A 21,864-nucleotide genomic window follows, 5' to 3' on the forward strand; every position below is an offset into this window, starting at 1 on the left:
CCCTCACAGTTCCGTAGGCAAGCACCATGGTCTTGTAGCGAATGCGAGCTTCAACTGGAAGCCAGTGGAGAGAGCAGAGGAGCGGGGTGACGTGAGAGAACTTGGGAAGGTTGAACACCAGACGGGCTGCGGCGTTCTGGATGAGTTGTAGGGGTTTAATGGCACAGGCAGGGAGCCCAGCCAACAGCGAGTTGCAGTAATCCAGACGGGAGATGACAAGTGCCTGGATTAGGACCTGCGCCGCTTCCTGTGTGAGGCAGGGTCGTATTCTGCGGATGTTGTAGAGCATGAACCTACAGGAACGGGCCACCGCCTTGATGTTAGTTGAGAACAACAGGGTGTTGTCCAGGATCACGCCAAGGTTCTTAGCGCTCTGGGAGGAGGACACAATGGAGTTGTCAACCGTGATGGCGAGATCATGGAACGGGCAGTCCTTCCCCGGGAGGAAGAGCAGCTCCGTCTTGCCGAGGTTCAACTTGAGGTGGTGATCCGTCATCCACACTGATATGTCTGCCAGACATGCAGAGATGCGATTCGCCACCTGGTCATCAGAAGGGGGAAAGGAGAAGATTAATTGTGTGTCGTCTGCATAGCAATGATAGGAGAGACCATGTGAGGTTATGACAGAGCCAAGTGACTTGGTGTATAGCGAGAATAGGAGAGGGCCTAGAACAGAGCCCTGGGGGACACCAGTGGTGAGAGGACGTGGTGAGGAGACAGATTCTCGCCACGCCACCTGGTAGGAGCGACCTGTCAGGTAGGACGCAATCCAAGCGTGGGCCGCGCCGGAGATGCCCAACTCGGAGAGGGTGGAGAGGAGGATCTGATGGTTCACAGTATCGAAGGCAGCCGATAGGTCTAGAAGGATGAGAGCAGAGGAGAGAGAGTTAGCTTTAGCAGTGCGAGCGCCTCCGTGATACAGAGAAGAGCAGTCTCAGTTGAATGACTAGTCTTGAAACCTGACTGATTTGGATCAAGAAGGTCATTCTGAGAGAGATAGCAGGAGAGCTGGCCAAGGACGGCACGTTCAAGAGTTTTGGAGAGAAAAGAAAGAAGGGATACTGGTCGGTAGTTGTTGACATCGGAGGGATCGAGTGTAGGTTTTTTCAGAAGGGGTGCAACTCTCGCTCTCTTGAAGACGGAAGGGACGTAGCCAGTGGTCAAGGATGAGTTGATGAGCGAGGTGAGGTAAGGGAGAAGGTCTCCGGAAATGGTCTGGAGAAGGGAGGAGGGGATAGGGTCAAGCGGGCAGGTTGTTGGGCGGCCGGCCGTCACAAGACGCGAGATTTCATCTGGAGAGAGAGGGGAGAAAGAGGTCAGAGCACAAGGTAGGGCAGTGTGAGCAGAACCAGCGGTGTCGTTTGACTTAGCAAACGAGGATCGGATGTCGTCGACCTTCTTTTCAAAATGGTTGACAAAGTCATCTGCAGAGAGGGAGGAGGGGGGGGGGGGGGGGGGGGGATTCAGGAGGGAGGAGAAGGTGGCAAAGAGCTTCCTAGGGTTAGAGGCAGATGCTTGGAATTTAGAGTGGTAGAAAGTGGCTTTAGCAGCAGAGACAGAAGAGGAAAATGTAGAGAGGAGGGAGTGAAAGGATGCCAGGTCCGCAGGGAGGCGAGTTTTCCTCCATTTCCGCTCGGCTGCCCGGAGCCCTGTACATAGACTCGTTAGTGGGAAGGTGTTTCACCTGAGCTGGTCCAGGTTCTATTCAAGAGTGTCTGGCCCAGTGCTCCAGTTGTCTTGATAGATGTGGAGAGTCAACACCTTTTAGTTGCTCTACCTTTTTGGTTTACTTCCTGTCTAAGTTTGGTGTTAGTTTTTCTTTTGTTTTCCTCTTCTTGGGCAGATTTAGTGGGTCTCATGGTGGGTGTCTTTTAGGTCCCAGTTGTTGTTACTAGTCAATTTTCAGTTGACACCCCCAAACAAGCTTGAATTTTGGGATGGATATTGCATCCAATTAATATTTTAATCAATGGCATTTCCTTAGGGTGCTCATTAGTCTTTCAGTTGTTAGTCTTCTGTTTGTTGTGTACTAAATATTTCATTTTTTATTTGTTTTTTCCTGTGAAGCCATTGTGGTGCATCCATGTCTGAAATGTGCTGTATAAATAAAGCATGATTTGATTTCAACAAATGAACCCAAAAACTGACCAATCAACAGAGTCTTGGTCCCTCTTAGTATTTTTTTATGAAAAGAATACAGTATATACATATGAGATGAGTAATAGATAGACTAAGATACAGTAGAATAGGATAGAATACAGTATATACATATGAGATGAGTAATGCGTAGACTAAGATACAGTAGAATAGGATAGAATACAGTATATACATATGAGATGAGTAATGCATAGACTAAGATACAGTAGAATAGGATAGAATACAGTATATACATATGAGGTGAGTAATGCAAAATAAGTAAACATTATTAAAGTGACTAGTGCTCTATTTTTAAAGTAGCCAGTGATTCCAAGTCTATAGGCAGCAGCCTCTAATGTGCTAGTGATGGCTATTTAACAGTCTGATGGCCTTACGATAGAATCTGTTTTTCTGTCTCTCGGTCCCAGCTTTGATGCACCTGTACTGACCTCGCCTTCTGGATGATAACGGGGTGAACAGGCAGTGGCTCGGGTGGTTGTTGTCCTTGATGATCTTTTTGGCCTTCCTGTGACATCGGGTGCTGTAGATGTCCTGGAGGGCAGGTAGTTTGCCCCCGGTGATGTGTTGGGCAGATCATCTCCTTTGTTTTGTTGACGTTGGGCGAGAGGTTATTTTCCTGGCACCACACTCCCAGGGCCCTCACTTCCGCCCTATAGGCTGTCTCATCAGGCCTACTACTGTTGTGTCGTCTGCAAACTTGATGATTGAGGCGTGCATGGAAGTCCAGGACCCAGTTACACAGGGATGGGTTCAGACCCAGGGCCTCAAGCTTAATGAAGAGCTTGGAGGGTACTATGGTGTTGAATGCTGAACTATAGTCAATGAACAGCATTCTTATATAGGTATTCTTCTTGTCCAGATGGGATAGGGCTAGCATCGTCTGTGGATCTATTGGGGCGGTAATAAAATTGAAGTGGGTCTAGGGTATCAGGTAAGACTAGTCTCTCAAAGCACTTCATGATGACGGAAGTGAGTGCTACGGGGCAGTAGTCATTTAGTTCAGTCACCTTTGCTTTACCAGCTCCCGAGTGGCGCTACGGTCTAAGGCACTGCATCTCAGTGCAAGAGGCGTCACTACAGTCCCTGGTTCGAATCCAGGCTGAATCACATATGGCCGTGATTGGGAGTCCCATAGGGACGCACAATTGGCCCAGCATCGTCCGGGTTTGGCCGGGGTAGGCCGTCATTGTAAATAAGAATTTGTTCTTAATTGACTTGCCTAGTTAAATAAAGGTTCAATAAAAATATATATTGGGTACAGGAACAATGGTGGACGTCTTGAATCATGTGGGGACAGTAGATAGGGAGAGATTGGGGTTTATATATATGTTGGGTACAGGACGTCTTGAAGCATGTGGGGACAGTAGGCTGGGATAGGGAGAGATTGAATATGTCCGTAATATGTCTCATAGCAACGGGTCTGAATACTTATGTAAATTAGGAATTTCTGTTTTTTATTTGTAATAAATTTCCGATAATTTCTATAACCTTCTTTCGCTTTGTCATTACGGGGTATTGTGTGTAGATTGATGAGGGACATTTTCAATTTAATCAATTTTCGAATAAGGCTAAGATACCAACATGTGTAAAAAGCCAAGGGGTCTGAATACTTTCCGAATGCGCTGTAAACAAAATTTTTCTTTTTATTAAGTACATTTAAAATGAACCTTGTCTAAAAATAATATATTTCCACAACTGCGTTTCCCACTCCAGTCAGCAGACGGCGATGTGCGTCTTTCAGGCGATGCTGCCAGCGTGACGTATAATCTAGTGGACGGTTCTTCATAAACAGCTCGTCAACCACCTCGGTAGCTTGCTAGCCAACATAGCCGAAAGATTCAAGCTATTTATACGATTTCGGTCTATATTAGCCACTGTGTTTTAGACACACGTCTGTCGTATCTACTTGTTAACCTATTTAATTTAATATTACGTAACTTTTTATTAGTCAGTTATATTAGCTGGCTGGTTAAGATAGCACTAGCCTAGTCGCTAATGATAGCTAGCTAGCTAACATCCCCGAACATGAGCTCCCTAAACTTCTCCCCTCCAGTTAAAGAAGAGGAGGTCTGCTGGACGGAGAAAGAAGCTCTGGGGCTGAACATTGTTGTGAAAGAGGAGAAGGAAGAGGAGGATGTCACAGTTAAACAAGAAGTAGAGGATGAGGCTGTTACAGTGAAAGAAGAGGAAGAGGAGGATGCAGTTTTTGGAGTGAAGAAGGAAGGAGAGATTACTGTCACATTGGAGGAAGGAGATCTGATTAACACCAGTAAGTACCGCCTTAAATTTGTTTTTAACTTTGGATATTCGGAGTTGGCCCGTCAATACTTCTTCAACGGAGGGCCCTAGGATGATGAAGGGTCTATCTGCTGACCGCAGACTGGGGTGCAAGGCATGTAGTGATTTTCATGTAGTGACGATTTACTACACACCGTTCCCCCCCAATAGTGCCATGTGAGAGTTGGGTTGGCTACACCAAAGATTATGGATATACTGACAAGATGTCTCTCCGCCCTAACAAGGGGAGTTGTTGTCCATAAAGCGGCACTGTGGGTTGTCTAGCTCCCGCCTACCCCTTCTTTGGATTGGTGGATGCATCTTATTATTGAAATCTATTGTTTATATTCTATGAGGGTTGTTGACGTCAACCGCCTGTATTCAATGGAGAGAGATGCTAAGCTACTAGCATGAATATGCACCGCCTGTATTCAATGGAGAAAGATGCTAAGCTACTAGCATGAATTTGCATAGCGATCTGGAGACAACTATAGTGTTTTTATCAAAGTTGTCGGTAAGTCACGTGTCCACAACAACTTAATCATTCCGAAACTTCTGTTGGATCAAGTAAACCTCACGTAGCAAATAAGCCATTAATTTTGTTGTTGACCAAATTCGACACTTTCCACATTGGGTTGATAATTGTTTCCACTTGGATACAACCTACTGTAGCCTACTGGCATGACCTAGAGAGATAAAACCTACTGTAGCCTACTGGCAAGACCTAGAGAGATACAACCTACTGTAGCCTACTGGCATGACCTAGAGAGTTACAACCTACTGTAACCTACTGGCATGACCTAAAGAGATAAAACCTACTGTAGCGTACTGGCATGACCTAAAGAGATAAAACCTACTGTAGCGTACTGGCATGACCGAGAGAGATACAACCTACTGTAACCTACTGGCATGACCTAGAGAGATACAACCTACTGTAACCTACTGGCATGACCTAAAGAGATAAAACCTACTGTAGCGTACTGGCATGACCTAGAGAGTTACAACTTACTGTAACCTACTGGCAAGACCTAGAGAGATACAACCTACTGTAACCTACTGGCATAACCTAGAGAGTTACAACCTACTGTAACCTACTGGCATGGCCTTGAGTTACAACTTACTGTAACCTACTTGCATGACCTAGAGAGATACAACCTACTGTAACCTACTGGCATGACCTAGAGAGTTACAACCTACTGTAACCTACTGGCATGGCCTTGAGTTACAACTTACTGTAACCTACTTGCATGACCTAGAGAGATACAACCTACTGTAACCTACTGGCATGACCTAGAGAGTTACAACCTACTGTAACCTACTGGCATGACCTAGAGAGTTACAACCTACTGTAACCTACTGGCACGGCCTAGAGAGTTACAACCTACTGGCATGTCCTACAGAGATACAACCACTGGTATGCAAGCGTTTCTAAACTTTTTTTCTCACTTTTATGGGGTATTGTGATGTCAGTATGAGGTATTGTCTGAAGATTGATAATTTAAAAAAAAATGTAATCCATTTTAGAGTAAGGCTGTAACGTAACAAAATGTGTAAAAAGGGAAGGGGTCTGAATACATGTATGTTGTATGTTCTAGGGGTGTCCCAGATAACAACAAAATATTGTGTTTTCTTTCTACCAATTGATTAGTTGAAATGTTATGATGTGTATTTTTCCATATAGACACACCCCATGTGTTGAATCAAATCAACTGTATGTGTTGAATCAAATCAACTGTATGTGTTGAATCAAATCAACTGTTTGTGCTGAATCAAATCAACTGTTTGTGCGGAACTTAAACTGAACTGATGCTTCAAGCGTTTGATTAAATAATTAACACAAATGACTTGAGGAAGCCAGAGATCAATATAACCAGAAGGAAATAACCAACCGACCTGCTGCTGGCCTTCCTAAATTCTGCCGTTATGCTCATGAAGTTTCCGGCAAACTTTTTCCATTTCGAGTGCCAATTTATCTGACCATTTCTACCGATCTACGTGCCAGTTATGAACGAGTTACAACATCTGTTTGGCCCCGCCACTTCCTGGGTCGGTGAAGTGCGGTATTAAATTTAAGGAATAAATCCGACTCTCACGCTCATCACATGTGGAAGGCGGGGCTTCCAGCGAGGTTTGGATTTAGTAGTATGTTGTACCTAGTTTCCCTCCTTCAGGGAACAGTAGTTATAGTCATAACGTGTGGATTTATTAGTATGTTGTACCTAGTTTCCCTCCTTCAGGGAACAGTAGTTATAGTCATAACGTGTGGATTTATTAGTATGTTGTACCTAGTTTCCCTCCTTCAGGGAACAGTAGTTATAGTCATAATGTGTGGATTTATTAGTATGTTGTACCTAGTTTCCCTCCTTCAGGGAACAGTAGTTATAGTCATAACGTTAAGCTTGTCATATGATGAACTTCAACTTAAATACTGGATCTTGCTGTCGGACAGTTTTTTGTATTCGGATCTCTGAAATGCTCTCTAACTACGTAACATTTAGTGTCTCCTTATGTTACGCTGGGAAAATAGTTTTCATGGGCACAGAAATCCTAAATAATTTCAGAGTTTGCTAAATCCAATGGTTCTGACTGACAGTCACCTTAAGTTGATTCACAACACCCAAATTGATACGGTCATTAACGCGGTTCTTCAATAATTACACTTAATACTGTAGCTGTTTAGTTACAGTCACATGTTCAACTATCATCAGCTGATCCAGGAAATCATTTTCTGCATGCCAGTCACATGACAAACATCACTAGATGAAACAACAACCAAAGTGCTTCTTCATTCATTACTCTGGTAAAGACAGTTATGCCGTGCTCCACGTTGGATCCAACATCCCTAACAAATTGGTGTTTATAATGTGTTATTGTCTGCTTGATTTACAGTAGGGTCTCGTTAGTCTGTTTGGACACAGAGATACTTAGCTCATAATGTGTAGAGAACTGTTCCTTGATGGATAGTCTATTGTACAACACACAGAGCTATTTTCCTTTATTCCGGATATTTAGAATGACAACACATTACAGAGTAGCCTAGTGGAATTATTCACAAAATTATCTGGTGATCAGGTTATGAAATGTCATGACAAAGACACTTAACTTTCCATGTTTCACCTGAAATATTACATGATTTATAGTCCTAGCTCTATGTTATTGTTAGGTGAAGTTATGGGTCCTACAGTAGGTCTGTTGCTGTTAGGTGAATTTATGGGTCTTTCAGTAGGTCTATGTTGTTGTTAGGGGAAGTTATGGGTCCAACAGTAGGTCTATGTTATTGTTAGGTGAAGTTATGGGTCCTACAGTAGGTTTATGGTGTTGTTGGGTGAGGTAATGGGTCCTACAGTAGGTCTATGTTGTTGTTTGGTGAAGTTATGGGTCCTACAGTAGGTCTATGTTATTGTTAGGGGAAGATATGGGTCCTACAGTAGGTCTATGTTGTTGTCAGCTGAAGTTATGGGCCAATTTGTTAAACACTTGGTGTACAGTCGTGGCCAAAAGTTTTGAGAATGACACAAATATGAATTTCCACAAAGTTTGCTGCTTCAGTGTCTTTAGATATTTTTGTCAGATGTTACTATGGAATACTGAAGTATAATTACAAGCATTTCATGAGTGTCAAAGGCTTTTTTTGACAATTAAATGAAGTTGATGTGAAGAGTCAATATTTGCATTGTTGACCCTTCTTTTTCAAGACCTCTGCAATCCGCCCTGGCATGCTGTCAATTAAATTAACATCTGGGCCACATCCTGACTGATGGCAGCCCATTCTTGCATAATCAATGCTTGGAGTTTGTTTACAATCATCGATGTTACTACTAATGTGAAAACAAGACTAAATATAACTATTGTTGCTATCTTGACCGTCTTGTCAAATCATTTAACAGATATCAATTGTTGTACAGCTTCATGCTCTGGGCATCACCTTTTACCTCAAATAAACTGCTGTTGTAGGCCTTTAACCATTTGTCTGACTTTGTTGTTCACACAGGAGTGAGACGCGACTATCGTGGATCCTCTGGGAAGCCTCAACAACATCATGATGCTGACGAGGCAGAGAAGAGTCTCTCCAGATCAGAACTCCTCAAGAAACACCAGCAGAGACCCACAGGGAAGAGAACTCACTGCTGCTCTGACTGTGGGAAAAGATTCAACTCTTCATCAGACCTTAAAATACATCAAAGAATTCACACTGGAGAGAAACCTTATGGCTGTGATCACTGTGGGAAGAGTTTTACTACATCTAGCTATCAAACTATACACCAGAGAACACACACAGGCGATAAACCATATAGCTGTAATCAATGTGGTAAGCGTTTTATTCGGCTACAAACCCTGAAATCACACCATAGAGTACATACTGGAGAGAAACCTTTTAGCTGTGATCACTGTGGGAAGAGTTTTTCGACATCTAGCTATGTAACTATACACCAGAGAACACACACAGGAGAGAAACCATATAGCTGTAGTCAATGTGGGAAGAGTTTTACTCACATCAAAAGTCTGATAGTACACCAGCGGACACACACAGGAGAGAAACCTTATAGCTGTAATCAATGTGGGAAGAGTTTTTCTACATCTAGCTATGTTACTATACACCAGAGAACACACACAGGTGAGAAACCATATAGCTGTAATCAATGTGGGAAGAGTTTTACTCAGCTAAACAGCCTGATAGTCCACCAGCGGACACACACAGGAGAGAAACCTTTTAACTGTGATCAATGTGGGAAGAGTTTTACTACATCTAGCTGTCTGTCGACACACCAGAGAACACACACAGGAGAGAAATCTCTTAGCTGTAATCAATGTGGGAAGAGATACTCTGATAAAAGATCTCTGATTAAACATCAGAAAATACATACATGAAGGAGTTGTTTCATGATATCAATGAAATAATGTCACAATGTAGAATGTTTTAACATTGTAGTAGGAGTGTTTTAATGATGTCACAATGTAGAATGTTTTAACATTGTAGTAGGAGTATTTTAATGATGTCACAATGTATAACCCTAAACGTTTGTCCCCTGTTCTATTGATTTTTACATGATATGGGTATTAGCCTCAGGGGGAAAATCCAGGCTCTGAATTGAAAGAGTACTATTTATGAGATTTAACAAAAAGTGATTAACAAAAAAAAGAGTTGTTACACTTCCCCACGTTGGTGACCTACTTGAATCAAAATGCAACACTTCAAAATGTAGAGATCTGTTTTCTACAAATTGTCCTCTAACCAGTGATGTTAACATTATTCCCAGATTTGGTGTGGGTTTTGAGCTGTTAGTTTTAACAGGACGTGCAACCTCATCTCCCTCTCGCACAAATTATTTTAGCAGGATATCGATGAGTTATGACAAATAAGTGTTGCGTTCCTTTTTTTAGTGACCCCTACATTTCAATGCATCACTCCAAAATATAGCTGACTGTCCTCTAATCAGTGAGCTAAAATGTATCTCCCATTTCCATGTGTTCTTTTTTTTTTAGTTGTGTTAGTTTCAACAGCACGAACAACCTGATTTCCCCCCTAATTGACATCAGTGATTTATTGCTACTTGACAAAACAACAGCGTTTTTGGTGCTTGTGCAGTTTATAAGGAGCTTGTTTTAAAAAATACAATTATTGTAGCAGATGTTTGTGTATATACCACATGTTAGATTTTTAATTTATCCCAAACTGTTTCTGCATATTGGTTATTGATTTGGACACGTTAAAACTGTGTTTTCACATTGGGATATCCCACCTAGCAAAATGTAATTGAAAAGACATTGAAAATAAGACTATGCAATCAAATATTTCATATTTACATTTCATATAACATTTAGTAATGAAAATTATTCATGCAACCAACGGACAATTATTTGGTACAATTATATTGACATTGTTGCCCTGTTTTTAGAATATCAGGGCTAATTCTCACATGTGCCAAATGTACTAGAGCATGACATTGGAGACTGGGCCCCGATCCAACAACATGCCTATCTAGTGAACCCTGAGAAGAGAGAGAAGCTCCACAGTGAGGTGGAAAGTTACTACAGATATTGCAGGAGTTTCCTCTTGAAATCAGACATGTCTGTGGTAAGGACAACTTGGTTGCTGATTGTCTCAAGGGTGGGCAGTCAAAAAGATTTGTGTTTTGCGTTTAGCCAGTGCGTTACCATGGATCCCAGTTGATTTTGACTGCACGTTTTTCTGTATTGGAGAGGAGTTTTGTTTGGGCTCGTTCCGATGGGACGAGAGTTCTAGAAGCTAGTGAGTTTTAGGGAGACACGAGTTCTAGAAGCTAGTGAGTTTTAGGGAGACGAGAGTTCTAGAAGCTAGTGAGTTTTAGGGAGACGAGAGTTCTAGAAGCTAGTGAGTTTTAGGAAGACGAGAGTTCTAGAAGCTAGTGAGTTTTAGGAAGACGAGAGTTCTAGAAGCTAGTGAGTTTTAGGAAGACGAGTTCTAGAAGCTAGTGAGTTTTAGGAAGACGAGAGTTCTAGAAGCTAGTGAGTTTTAGGAAGACGAGTTCTAGAAGCTAGTGAGTTTTAGGAAGACGAGAGTTCTAGAAGCTAGTGAGTTTTCGGATTCTAGAAAGAAAAATGAGAAAAAAATAATACTGTTTATTATTATTTAGAAATGTGGTGTTTCTTGTTTTTATTGTTGACAGCCAGTAGACACCATGTTTATATTGGTGAAGCATTGTAGTTGATTATAATGTGAAATGGAAGTTGTTTTCTGTTGGTAGTGAGCGAACTTGCCCAACTAAAATATAGGCTTATTTGTCTTTGTTTGCTTCTTCTTGGGCAGATTTAGTGGGTCTCATGGTGAGTGTGTTTTAGGTCCCAGTTGTTGTTACTAGTCAACTTTCAGTGGACACCCCCATAGTGTCTTTCAGAGCCCCTCCTAAAAAACAAGCTTATATTTTGGGTTGGATATTGCATCCAATTAATATTTTAATCAATGGAATTTCCTTAATGTTCATTAGTCTTTCAGTTGTGTACTAAATATTGTTGTTTATCTTAATTGTATTTTCCTGTGAAGCCATTGTGTTGCATCCATGTCTGAAATGTGCGGTATAAATAAAGCTTGATTTGAGTTAGAGTTTATTTTTACAGGGACAGTTCACATTAATCAACGTTTCAGTAAAAGTGCCGGTTTTAGCCAGCTGGCTAATTTTCAACCGCAGTTTATTAATTTGATTTCAACAATGAACCCAACGAGGTGGTCTACCACAGCTCTGCTTATGCCATGTTCTGTGGCCTTGCCGTTCCATTTCTTGACTGCCCCTGCAACACAGAAACACATTTAGTCATATTATATAAAACACTCAAAGTCATGGATATGATGCATCTACAGCCTCAGTTACACCTGGCACCAAAATGTGACTATGTCATCTGATCACTCCAAGTTGCATTAGGTCTGGATGCACAAAAGTTACAATGTGCTTGCATTAAGGTTAGGGTTTAGGGTAGGGTTGTCTCAAGGATCCCAGATAACATTGACCATTGTGCATTCTGTCTCTTTAAAAATTAGGTGTAAAAGAAACAGACAAGACAAGAGTCGTTGTAATTTAAAAAATAATAGCATCTAATTATGCCAATCTGTATGTGGGGTTGATAGAGAAGAATGTGATTGTCAGCCCTAACAATCCATTCTAGCACATCAGTTTCTGTAAAAGTCTTCATTGATGACGTGTTCCTTATGTTCCAGGGGACAGCAGAGGAACTTCATCGATTCCACTCCTTCATCAATACAAGCAGTGAACATCTGAAATTCACCCTCACCTTTGATGCGCATGAAACAAGATACCCGATGGTTGGACGATACTTTTCTCATCAATCATCTTAAATACTTCAACTGGAAATCAACCAATCCTCCATTGTTAACACAGTGGATAGGTCAAATGCTTTATTATCTAAAAATGTAAAGTGCTGGGCGACGGTGAGAAATAAAATGGTGCAGTTTGAGGCCATGTGACGGACAGTGGTGCAGGAGCTGGAGAAGGAGGTGTGTTATAGTGGGTCTGGGCAGGTGTGATGTAGTTAATGGAGATGGAGGTGTGTTCTAGTGGGTCTGGGCAGGTGTGATGTAGTTTATGTTTGTATGATGTTATTGTTTGTATGTGTATGTTTTGTATTTTTCTAAAATATAAAATAAAATATTTTAAGTCCCAATGCAAAGTTAACCTCACTGTTCTATTTTTGGAGTTATTGCATTTAACCAATCAGAATTCAGAAGAATGCCAAAGTCAGGTGTGAAGTAATATGGAGGAACAGCCTATTACCTATGATGTAAACTACAACAGAAATAACTTCAAATGTAGAACTTCAAATTAAACCAATCGTTTGAACTCATGACTTGAGTGATTAAAGTAAACCAACGTTTTGGGAAATACATAACGCCATCTAACCAAATATCAAAGAATGTTAGCTATATGCAGTTATCTTAGCCAGCCAGCTAACATTAGCTGAATGCAGTTATCGTAGCCAGCCAGCTAACATTAGCGACACGCAGCTATCTTAGCCAGCCAGCTAACATTAGCTAAATGCAGTTCTCTTAGCCAGCCAGCTAACATTAGCTAAATGCAGTTCTCTTAGCCAGCCAGCTAACATTAGCTAAATGCAGTTCTCTTAGCCAGCCAGCTAACATTAGCTAAATGCAGTTCTCTTAGCCAGCCAGCTAACATTAGCTAAATGCAGTTCTCTTAGCCAGCCAGCTAACATTAGCTAAATGCAGTTCTCTTAGCCAGCCAGCTAACATTAGCTAAATGCAGTTCTCTTAGCCAGCCAGCTAACATTAGCTAAATGCAGTTCTCTTAGCCAGCCAGCTAACATTAGCTAAATGCAGTTCTCTTAGCCAGCCAGCTAACATTAGCTAAATGCAGTTATCTTAGCCAGCCAGCTAACATTAGCTAAATGCAGTTATCTTAGCCAGCTAACGTTAGATATTTAGGCAACTAGCTATTAGCCTAACCAGCGTAGCCAACCAGCACGGTTATGGTCAGCGAGACCAACTACCGGAGACCAGTTAGAACCCAACTAACAGTGAGCTAGCAGTAAGCAAACGTGGAAAAAGTTACAAAACTCCCCTAGACTAATTCACAGATAACATACTGAAAAGTAGTGATGGGGAAACAAAGCTTCCTGAAGCATTGGCTCTTTCCAGACAATTGTGTCCAAAATAGGTTCATTACTCAAGGCTTTGAGCGACACAGAATTTAGAACAGCCACATTTTTATAGCTGAAGTCACACGCCGTAGCAGCGTAGCCATTATGTCATATATTAAACCACTACCAAACAAATCAGGTGTTCGACGAAATTATTCTTCAGACGTCATTGATCACGTTGTGCTGATAAAGTGACACTCCTTTGAATTATACGGTTTAGCGACTTCAGTACATGCCTCATAGCTTCAGTCTCAAACTTTACCCCGTTCTTGCTGAAGAAGAGGAGATCTGCTGGATGGAGAAAGAAGCTCTCGTGAAAGAGGAGAAGGAGGAGGAGGCTGTTACAGTAAAACAAGAAGTAGAGGGTGAGGCTGTTACCGTGAAAGAAGAGGAAGACACGTTCAGAGTTAAAGAGGAGTATGTTACAGTGAAAGAAGAGGAAGACTCGTTCAGAGTTAAAGAGGAGTTTGTTTCAGTGAAAGAAGAGGAAGACTCGTTCAGAGTTAAAGAGGAGGAGGACGACATTTCAATGAAAGAAGATGAGGGGGAGATGACCATCACATCGAAAAATGAAGAGGAGGAAACTGGATATCTGCACAAACTCTGCGATTGTTGAACTCATGTGTGGTGTTAAAGGGGAAATGTGCAATTGCTACATCCATATTTTGACTTTTAAATAATTTATTTATAGCCATTGATTCTTGAAGAATATAACACATGAGCTTAGTTCAACTGTTTACCCCATCAGAACCCCAAATAAGCTATTTTTACTCCAATGTTTATAAACAATGTAAATCAACACTGTATAGCCTCACCATGGTTAACACTATCATGTTGATATCACGGATGGTCAGTCCTTGCATCTATAGGTCTGTCTATGCATTTGAGAGTAGTTACATTTCTCCAGCCCCATCCATCATCTTATTACCAAAACAGTGGTGGAATTACAGCTTTGTTATTGGTTGAACTGCAGATTGGTTGGTTGATTGATTGTTGTGTGTTTTTTTTAAAGGGGCAACCTAGTTTTTAAACAGCAACAAAATGGCTGCCCAGAGTCCTGAGCTGTGTTAGAATACTCATACTAACTGCACTATTTGTGATGTTAATTGAGTATATAGTCTGCTTATTGGTCATAGTATGATGTAGTTAGTATGCCAAAATTTCCCGGATGTCGTACTAAATTCGTAAAAATACGAAGTATACATGAAGTAATTTAGGGCCCATAATGCAATTCTTCAGGAAATGGTTGTGGCTTCAACGTTTTCAGATGTGAAGAAAATATGCAGCCGAAGTCCAACGAGAGAGCAGATACAAATGAACTGCTTTAAATAAATATGACAAATGTTGAGCAATGCAATAAAGTAAGGACTTTTCAAATAAGTTACGTTGCATGTTATGTTAGCTACACTATCCTTACAAAACGCATAGCATATCTTTACAAGAGTTTGTACCAGTATGTGAGCTAGCTACCTAAAGTTAGTTGGCTACTTATACATCAAACTTGCCAGTATAGTAACTACATTCTAACTAACTACCCAATGTTAATTGACTTGATTATTCAAGTCATTCTTAGCCAAGGGGTCGTATGCGTTCTCAATGGACATTGTTAATTCGGGTGCGTTCGTAAATTCGCTCTGGCTCTCTACTCCGATTGCAGAGCACCCTCGTCTGAGTACCAGAGCGCAGAATAACTGATGAATTTAATAACGCTCAACACCCGTTGAATATGGCCGGTGTCAGTAAACATTTCTGCAACAAAGCTCAAATTAAATTGTTGCCAGCAGCACAGTTAGTCACCAACGCTCTGGATAACATGAAACCAGCCTAACCAGCTCTGCTAGGGCAAGTAAAATGGTAAGAGTGAGGTTTTCTCTCATTTGTCTAGCAAGCTATCCAACGTTAGCCAGTTAGATTGGGTGCTTTATTTTCGTTGTGAGGTCAGAACGCTTGGATCGACCCTACTCCTCTGCCATATGGTATTTGTTTACAAACAGTGGCCTTATACAAGCTTATGTTTTGGTTTCTGGTGGGGTAATACGGTTGAAACATTTGAGGCATTTATAAGTTATATTCTTAAAGAATCAATGGTTATATAGCAAATGGTTCTTTCTATAACTGCCGGTGTAGATTTCCTGTGGGGGTCAAATTGTTACAGCTGTTGATAAGTCATTGTATAATATTCTGCCAATTATTTTCATGCCATTACATTAAAGGCGAAATATTTTCTTTTCTTACCAAGGTGTTGCTCAAATAATGTTAGCTGCTAAATGCTAGTTAGCGGGCTAGCTAGCTTGCTAAATGTATTACGAGTCAGAGCAAACGTAGCTAGCTAATACTGCCTGGTACCAATGCTGGCGTAGGCCTAGATAAGCATGTTTGTGCAGTGGTATCTTATCAGAGAGGAGTAAGCGAAGTATGAATATGTTGGCTAGCTAGCCGGCTACATGAAGTAAGAAAACAACATGTAATGTAACATCTAATTAGGGTCAACTGGAAACACTGACCAACACTTTGCTTCCTACCATGTCTTCTGAGGTTTATTGTCAGACTACACTCATCAGGTGTATTGCTGCCACCTACTGACATGGACATGAACTACCTTCTCCTTTCTACTCCTTCAGCTATTTTCACTGCCTCCACATAGGACACCTGCTGGATGTGCCTGATCATCCTAGCTACTGTGACATCCTTCATTCGTACAGGGCACTCCGGGAATGTGATTCCCATCACAATTACAACATGCTTCATCTGACTACGACATATTTATTCCTTCGAGAAACACTTGCCACATGTCCAAACTGCAGCGGCTTCTGTATATCTCACTTACCCAGGTTTTACATAAGATGGGAGAGCCACTTCACCAAACCACAGTAAAACCTTCCGTCTATCATTAATTTTAATCAACGTGCGTCTACCTGAAATGTTTAACCTAAACCACATAAAGCTTTCTCCTTTTGCGCTGTTGACACACAACCAGTATAATACCGCTCCTGGTCACTCGAACCGATTCCACTTTACCCAATTCATCCTTCACCATCTTTGAGACCATTAACAGGTCACCCACAAAAACATCCTTGCTGATGATTCCCACTCCAACCCTAAACTGCTGTTCATTACCAACTTTAGCCCTTTTCACTCCACTGTTCTTCACCATACTCCACACAGGCTCAACAACTGTACAGAGTCACTGTTCTTCACCATCCTCCACGCAGTCTCAACAACTGTACTCACGCCAAGAGAATCCCACAATGCTTCCTCCATTGCTCCTCCAGTCATCCCTGGACTCCCTCGCTCTGTGCTGTGAAAGATGTGAGAGTTTGTGTTCTCAAAGTAGCATCTATATTGTTCTCATTCCATCTATATTGTTCTCATTCCATCTATATTGTTCTCATTCCAGCACATCTGTTGCTTCACGAACTTGTTATCCCTTTCGTCTGCACTACTTGCTGTCATTTCCCTTCCTGATTTCCCTCTCTTGGATGTCTCCACCATACTCCTACTCTGTCAGTAATTCCTCCCTGGTTTATTAATTGGTAGTCAAACAACAATATATTCAAGGTGCTGCACATTCTATTCCAAATCTAGAATTAGAATCGTCATTATGTTTCCATGATTTCAACAGTTCACCAGTTAACTAAGCCTATAATGTGGACACCAAGGATGTGGATACCAAGGAACTTGAAGCTTTCAACTGCTCCACTACAACCCCTTCGATGAGAAGGGGGGCGTGCTCAGTGTTTAGTCCAAGGGTCCTTAGCTTAGTGATAAGCTTTGAGGGCACTATGGTGTTGAACGCTGAGCTGTAGTCGATGAATATCATTCTCACATGGGTGTTCCTTTTGTCCAGGTGGGAAAGGGCAGTGTGGAGTGCAATAGAGATTGCATCATCTGTGTATCTGTTGGGGCGGTATGCAAATTGGAGTGGGTCTAGGGTTTCTGGGATAATGGTGTTGATGTGAGCCACGACAAGCCTTTCAAAGCACTTCATGGCTACAGACGTGAGTGCTACGGGTCGGTAGTCACTTAGGCAGGTTACCTTAGTGTTCTTGGGCACAGGGACTATGGTGGTCTGCTTGAAACATCTTGGTATTACAGACTCAGACAGGGGATGAAAATGTCAGTGAAGACCCTTGCCAGATGGTCAGCGCATGCTTGGAGTACACGTCCTGGTTATCCGTTTGGCCCTGTGGCCTTGTGAATGTTAATCTGTTTAAAACCTCTTGGAAATAGGGGGCGCTGTTTTCACTTTGGGAAAAAATCGTGCCCAAATTAAACGGCCTCGTACTCTGTTCTAGATCATACAATATTGATATTATTATTACTATTGGATAGAAAACACTCTGAAGTTTCTAAAACTGTTTGAATTATATCTGTGAGTAAAACAGAACTCATTTGGCAGCAAACTTCCAAACCGGAAGTGAAAGTTCTGAAAATGGGGCTCTGTGTCAGGGCTTGCCTATTCAACTGGCTTGTATTTATGGATCTGTATGCACTTCATATGCCTTCCACTAGATGTCAACAGGCAGTTGAATGGGGTGTCTAGCTTGATGCGAGACCGAATGAGAACTTTTGGAGTGACAGGTCCGCCCTATTGGCAGTATTCAACTGCGCACCAGGGAACCCCACATTGTCTTCTGAAAAGCGTTTGGTATACACGACGAAATGCTCCGTTTCGGACTTTATTGGATACATATGAGAAAAACATCAGAAAGTTGGATTTTCAACCGAGTTTGACCAGTTTATTGTGACTTTTGGAATTTTTGGTTCCATGCGCCAAGAGATGATGGACACGTGAGCACCATTATGCTAGCCAAAGTTGCTAATTCGACAGAAGAAATGCACATTCTAAAACAAAACAACGATTTATTGTGGAACTAGGACTCCTTGCACTACATTCTGATGGAAGATCATCAAAGGTAAGAGAATATTTATGATGTTATTTCGTATTTTCGTGGTATATGTTGCTCCAACAAGGCGGAGAATTGCTGGGCGCTGTCTCACAATATTGCATGCTGTACTTTGTACTAAAGTTATTTTTTTTAAATCTAACACAGCGGTTGCATTAAGAACCAGTGTATCTTTCATTTGCTGTACAACATGTATTTTTCATAAATGTTTTATGATGAGTGATTATGTATTTCACGTTGCTCTCTGTAATTATTCTGGCTGTTTTGGTGCTATTTGTGATGGTGGCTGCAATGTAAAACTACGATTTATACCTATAAATATGCACATTTTCGAACAAAACATAAATGTATTGTATAACATGATGTTATAAGACTGTCATCTGATGAAGTTGTTCAAAGGTTAGTGATTAATTTTATCTCTATTTGTGGGTTTTGTGAAAGCTATGTTGGAGGTGAAAACATGTTTGGCTATTGTGGTGAGCTAACATAAATATATATTGTGTTTTCGCTGTAAAACATTTTAAAAATTGGAAATGTTGGCTGGATTCACAAGATGTTTGTCTTTCATTTGCTGTATTGGACTTGTGATTTCATGAAATTATATTATATGATATAGGTCTTACTCACATCGGCTGCGGAGAGCGTGATCACAAAGTCGTCCGGAACATCTGATGGTGTCATGCATGTTTCAGTGTTACTTTCCTCGAAGCGAGCATAGAAGTAATTTAGCTCGTCTGGTAGGCTTGTGTCACTGGGCAGCTATCGGCTGTGCTTCCCTTTGTAGTCTGATGTGGCAAGCCCTACCACATCCGACGAGGGTTGGAGCCGATGTTCAAGGGGAATATCAATCTCCCCAGGGTAGCAGTAATACATTGAGAGATTTGTCCACAAAGGGTTACCCCTCCCATAGGTGGCTCATTATTGGGATTCATTACTGATTCCTACCTGTAGCTCACTATGAAGTGTCTAGTGATACAGGTTAAGGGCCCTGTTGGAGATTGGTGGTTGGTAGTGGAGTCGAGGGAACAAGCAGGGTTGGACACGGCCATGTTATTATCCCACACAGTCTCTGTGGTTCATTTAAACCCCGTTCCTGGGACTAACATTTGATTACAAATCGTCCCAGTCTGTTACCACAGAAGGGGTTCGTTTGTCCCATTTCCAGCAAGGTTATGAGGCGCTTTATCATTTCCAGAGTCAGTTTATTTTGGTACTGTCCATATGTAGCTTGTTTTTGGTCACAGAATTTTTTGTTTATTTATTTATTTACCGTTATTTTACCAGGAAAGTTGACTGAGAACACATTCTCATTTGCAGCAACGACCTGGGGAATAGTTACAGGGGAGAGGAGGGGGATGAATGAGCCAATTGTAAACTGAATAATGACTGAATAAGTGCAACATTTTACCTGGAGATAACTATGCAGAGCATAGCGCATGTCAAATGACTTTAGCTTCCCTCCAGGCCTGATGGCACACGCTCTCTAGTAGGCTTAAATTAAAGATACGGAAAATAGGAGTGGCAAATTGTCCGCTATTATCCTCAGTAATTTTCCATCTAGATTGTCAGACCCCGGTGGCTTGTCATTGTTGATAGACAACAATAATTTTTTCACCTCTTCCAAGCTGACTTTAAGGAATTCTAAATGACAATGCTTGTCTTTCATAATTTGGTCAGATATACTTGGATGTGTAGTGTCAGTGTTTGTTGCTGGTATGTCATGCCTAAATTTGCTAATCTTGCCAATGAAAAAATCATAACAGTAGTGGACTTTGTGATGAATGAGCCATCTTCAGTAAATGTTTTCCCAAAATGTTATGTAAGGTTCTCCAAAGCTTTTTACTATCATTCTTTATGTAATTTATCTTTGTTTCATATTGTCTTTTTTTTCTTCTTTTTATTCAGTTTAGTCACATGATTTCTCAATTTGCAGATGTTTGCCAATCAGTTGTTCAGCCAGACTTATTTGCCATTCCTTTTCCCTCATCCTTCTCAACCATACCATTTTTCAATTCCTCATCAATCCACTGGGATTTAACAGCTTTTGCAGTCATTTTCTTAACGGGTGCATGCTTATTAGTAACTGGAATAAGCAATTTCATAAATGCGTGCAGCATCTGGTTGCTCCTCATTACATACCACAGAGCAGCAAATATTCTTTACATCATCAACATAGGAATCACCCGTTTTTATTAAATAATTGAGACACACAAATGACTGGAGGGAACCAGAGATCAAGATAGCCTAACAATGAGAAAAAAAACTCTTCCTTAGCATTCTCCTCACGCTGCGGCTGGCCAACGTAAATTCTGACGTTATGCTCCTGAAGTTTCCAGTAATAGGTTACAACAGCAGTCGGCAACCTTTTCCATTTGTAGTGCCAATTTATCTGACCCTTTCTACTGATCTGGAGCCAGTTGTGATTTTCATATTCACATTTTACTGGAACAGTTTCATTTAATTTATAATAGTAATAATAATTATCATAGTCTTTATCTCAAAATCATTCTGTGATTAATCTATATTCTACACTGCTCAAAAAATAAAGTGAACACTTAAACAACACAATGTAACTCCAAGTCAATCACACTTCTGTGAAATCAAACTGTCCACTTAGGAAGCAACACTGATTGACAATAAATTTCACATGCTGTTGTGCAAATGGAATAGACAAAAGGTGGAAATTATAGGCAATTAGCAAGACAACCCCAATAAAGGAGTGATTCTGCAGGTGGTGACCACAGACCACTTCTCAGTTCCTATGCTTCCTGGCTGATGTTTTGGTCACTTTTGAATGCTGGCGGTGCTCTCACTCTAGTGGTAGCATGAGACGGAGTCTACAACCCACACAAGTGGCTCAGGTAGTGCAGCTCATCCAGGATGGCACATCAATGCGAGCTGTGGCAAGAAGGTTTGCTGTGTCTGTCAGCGTAGTGTCCAGAGCATGGAGGCGCTACCAGGAGACAGGCCAGTACATCAGGAGACGTGGAGGAGGCCGTAGGAGGGCAACAACCCAGCAGCAGGACCGCTACCTCCACCTTTGTGGTCACCACCTGCAATTCACTCCTTTATTGGGGGTGTCTTGCTAATTGCCTATAATTTCCACCCTTTGTCTAATCCATTTGCACAACAGCATGTGAAATTTATTGTCAATCAGTGTTGCTTCCTAAGTGGACATTTTGATTTCACAGAAGTGTGATTGACTTGGAGTTACATTGTGTTGTTTAAGTGTTCCCTCTATTTTTTTGAGCAGTGTATATAAATCGAAATAAATTAGACAAATCTAAATAACTTTTATTGCCATTGCCAACTATGTAAAATAGCCTACATAAAACCAACAAATAAAAACAGCTAGAAAATATCCAGATAAAAATAA

The 21,864-nt window shown here is 41.3% G+C and overlaps 1 protein-coding gene across 1 annotated transcript; it reads left to right on the top strand.

Annotated features, from left to right (window-relative positions):
• The first annotated feature begins 3,916 nt into the window (after positions 1-3,916).
• LOC129839082 (gastrula zinc finger protein XlCGF17.1-like) lies at positions 3,917-11,515 on the top strand. The gene is made up of 2 exons (XM_055906355.1): positions 3,917-4,426; positions 8,426-11,515. Exons 1-2 carry the CDS (start codon positions 4,183-4,185, stop codon positions 9,301-9,303), a joined length of 1,122 nt encoding a protein of 373 aa, XP_055762330.1. The 5' UTR covers positions 3,917-4,182; the 3' UTR covers positions 9,304-11,515.
• Positions 11,516-21,864: the final 10,349 nt, after the last annotated feature.

The sequence above is a fragment of the Salvelinus fontinalis genome, chromosome 40 (genome assembly GCF_029448725.1).
Source record: "Salvelinus fontinalis isolate EN_2023a chromosome 40, ASM2944872v1, whole genome shotgun sequence".
Taxonomy (NCBI): domain Eukaryota; kingdom Metazoa; phylum Chordata; class Actinopteri; order Salmoniformes; family Salmonidae; genus Salvelinus; species Salvelinus fontinalis.

What these genes read in the sequence shown, in the direction of transcription:
- LOC129839082 (XM_055906355.1), top strand. Translation starts at nt 4,183, where the DNA reads ATGAGCTCCCTAAACTTCTCCCCTCCAGTTAAAGAAGAGGAGGTCTGC. An exon ending in AGGAGATCTGATTAACACCA is followed by an intron (nt 4,427 to 8,425) that starts GTAAGTACCGCC and finishes TTGTTCACACAG; the next exon opens with GAGTGAGACGCGACTATCGT.